The sequence below is a fragment of the Acyrthosiphon pisum genome, unplaced genomic scaffold (genome assembly GCF_005508785.2).
Source record: "Acyrthosiphon pisum isolate AL4f unplaced genomic scaffold, pea_aphid_22Mar2018_4r6ur Scaffold_9355;HRSCAF=9951, whole genome shotgun sequence".
NCBI classification, from domain to species: Eukaryota; Metazoa; Arthropoda; class Insecta; order Hemiptera; family Aphididae; genus Acyrthosiphon; species Acyrthosiphon pisum.
The window spans coordinates 1-3,103 of record NW_021779425.1 but is presented as its reverse complement, the minus strand read 5'-3'; the positions used below and the strand labels follow the sequence as shown (position 1 = coordinate 3,103).

At 28.1% G+C, this 3,103-nt stretch overlaps 1 protein-coding gene across 3 annotated transcripts; it reads left to right on the top strand.

The window, feature by feature from the left end:
• Rpl26 (ribosomal protein L26) lies at positions 1-437 on the top strand (the record flags this gene model as incomplete). Of its 3 annotated transcripts, none has more annotated exon segments than NM_001135949.1 (2): positions 1-40; positions 114-437. In NM_001135949.1, coding segments are annotated over 2 exon segments (193 nt in total), but the record flags the coding sequence as incomplete, so codon positions are not given.
• Between the last annotated feature and the right edge of the window lie 2,666 nt (positions 438-3,103).

Below are 3,103 nucleotides of genomic sequence, written 5' to 3'. Positions count from 1 at the left end.
TAATGGTGCAACTGTTTATGTTGGAATTCATCCTTCAAAGGTACTTGTTATATTTATATTATTATTTTATTTGTTAAATATTATAATTTATATATTTTTATACCATTCTTTAGTGTGTCATTGTAAAACTCAAGTTGGACAAAGACCGTAAGAAGATTCTTGACAGGAGAGGCAAAGGCAGAGCTCAAGCATTGGCTCTCAAAGGAAAAGGAAAATACACCGAAGAATCTGCAGCAGCAGCCGCGATGGAAACATCATCATCATAATAGTTATGACTTTTTCAATAAAAAAACATAAAACAAATATTGTTTCTATATTATTTAATACCCTTAATTTAGTTCCAACTTAACATACTTCTTTTATAATTGTTTAAATGTTGATGTTACTAATGGTAGGGTGTTGATTCTTAAATAATCAATTATTTATCAGTCTTAAAATGAACAAAATTTAATTAATATGATTGCTAAAATATTAAAACTGACAATACACTAAAAATGTGATTAATCACCCATTGTCAACAATAATTTAAATTATAATTATTTAATGTTTGAATCTGGATATAACAAGCAAAACTAAATAACCACGTTTTAATTTGTAAAGGTGTATATAAAAAAAAGTATTGCATTATATGGAATATTGAAATTTTTTTGGGTTACTATAAGAAAAACTTAGGATTGAAGGAATATAAAAATGTATTCATATTGTGCATAATATGTACTGTTTATGTAAAATCTTTTTTGACATAAGTAAAACATACATTTTCAAGAGTTGACGAAGTACAAACATTAGTATTGCCATTTATTGAAAATAAAATGACCACCTATAAATACCTAAAATTTATCTAAATGTTCTAAAAAAACTTCACTGTATGGAAAATGATAATTTAAGTATTAGTTGCGAGTGGGATGTTTCAAGGTTCTATTGGTAAAATGTTTTTAATTATAACAATGAACAAAATAACATCATTATTTTATCTATAAATATGCAATGTTAAAATTTGAGGTAACACTCGTAAGAATGAATGTTATTTTGCACTAAACTTTTTTTGATTCCTGTAAAAAAACTTAGGTAATAAAGTTTCTTGCCCATATGAACTTCAAACATAGGTAAGTAATAAAAATAATATAAATCAAACATTGTGGGCATTTAATGTTTTGCCATTGCGGTAAGAATGACTTATGGGTTATCAGAAACATTGTATTTTTTTTTTGAATTGTCCTATTTGGTTTTTATTATTATTTTACCGTCAATTTAATCATTTTGGTGGAATGCCGGTGGAGCACTTATAATTTTAGATTCTTGGGGGTCTTTTAGGAAGTTTTAAAGTAAAAAATAAATGTTCAACTTGAGTCTGGATTGTGGAGTGGAAATTTTATGTTATTACTGGACTGAGAAGTCAAAGAAAGAAGAATTCCCAGTATATAGGTACTTTTGGAAAAACTGGAATAATTCCTACTTATACATTAGGTGTTCTACAGTAATTAAATATTGGTATCGAAAATACAATATTTTTATTTATAAACGTTTGAAGTTACAATTTTGATAAAATATTGTGAATTAGGTACAGGAAAAAAAAAAATTGAAAAAATATACCTTTTTAGTTGGTAGGTACTACCACGAATTAAGATATACCTTAATATCTTTTAATATCTTTTAATATTAAAATTCGTGGGTATTACTTTGGACTTTGGAGTATTTCCAGTAGGTATTTCTTTAAAAAAATCGTGATGTCCGTGACAATTTTTTATCTCATCCGGCTTTATCTTTTATCACAATCGATAACAACAACAAAGTGATAAAAATATCAATTTAAAGTATTAAACCAACAGACACTCATCGGCAACTGATTTTTATATTTTATATTTTATAATTTCTCGATGATTATTTGTTTTCTTTCAGCGTGACTACTGACTGTTACGCTAAAGACCTGCTTGTAAAATTCAATTTTCGGTGTACTTGAGCTATATTCGTTTAGATAAATTTTCCTGTTTCTAGTTTTTGATGTCATGTATGATGTATTGATCCACTCTTCACATGCCTTATTATTATTCGTTACTCTGGTAATTTTGGAATTTTCACATCTAAATTATAAAGGATGAAGTGAACGTACCTTCCTATTTTTATTCTGGAGTATAATATCCTTCGAGAATATTTTCAAACTGATGGTTTAATTTATGATTTAAACTATATTATAGATTATCCCATGAATGATATCCTTGTTTTTTTAGAATTAAAAGGGTGACATTAGCGAATTCACCAAAATGGGTCTGTTGACTGATCCGTCAGTCGGTCACGGTGCTCTGACTAGCATATTTGTTCGACATCACAATCGTTTTTGTATAGTTATGTATATCGTATCAGTGGTGCTGTTCTGTATGCTTGCACACTACAGTCTAAGTTCACGTGAGTATTATATACATTTTTAATGAGTGATAAATAACTGATGTTGATATCTTGTTATTTCTAGAAACTTATTTTTCTGAAAACGCTCTTCTTCCTGGGTTGGTAAAAGGCCAGTTGAACGACAACACCGGATCATCTTTTAGAGATCATTTTAGAGAACTTAATGCCGAAGCACAACATTATGAAACTGAAACACCTCATGCATACTTGATCTCAAAATTTAAAAATTTACGGCTAGAAACATACTCTCATAATTTTACACTAAACTATCCTTTAAAAAAGAACACAGTAAGTACAATAAATCAAACTTGTTAATGATGTATTACATAATTATACCTATTATTATGATTATTATAAATAAATGTAATAGTATGTGTCAGTCAACAAAATATTTTAGAAGAAATAATTTTATAGAAATATACTGGACGTAATGTATATGGTATTCTTCGAGCGCCAAGAAGTGCCAGTATAGAATCAATAGTGTTGAGTGTACCATATAGAGCACCGTCAAGTGTTTTTCCCAGTACTCTACCCGGTCTTGCTGTTATGTTTCAAATTGCTCAGTTCTTTCGACGTATGTACATTTCTATAACTGAAATATATTAATTTTTAATTGCATTTCTAGTAATATTAATTTTTTTAACAGAACAAATTTATTGGGCAAAGGACATAATATTTTTGGTAACTGAACATGAGCAAC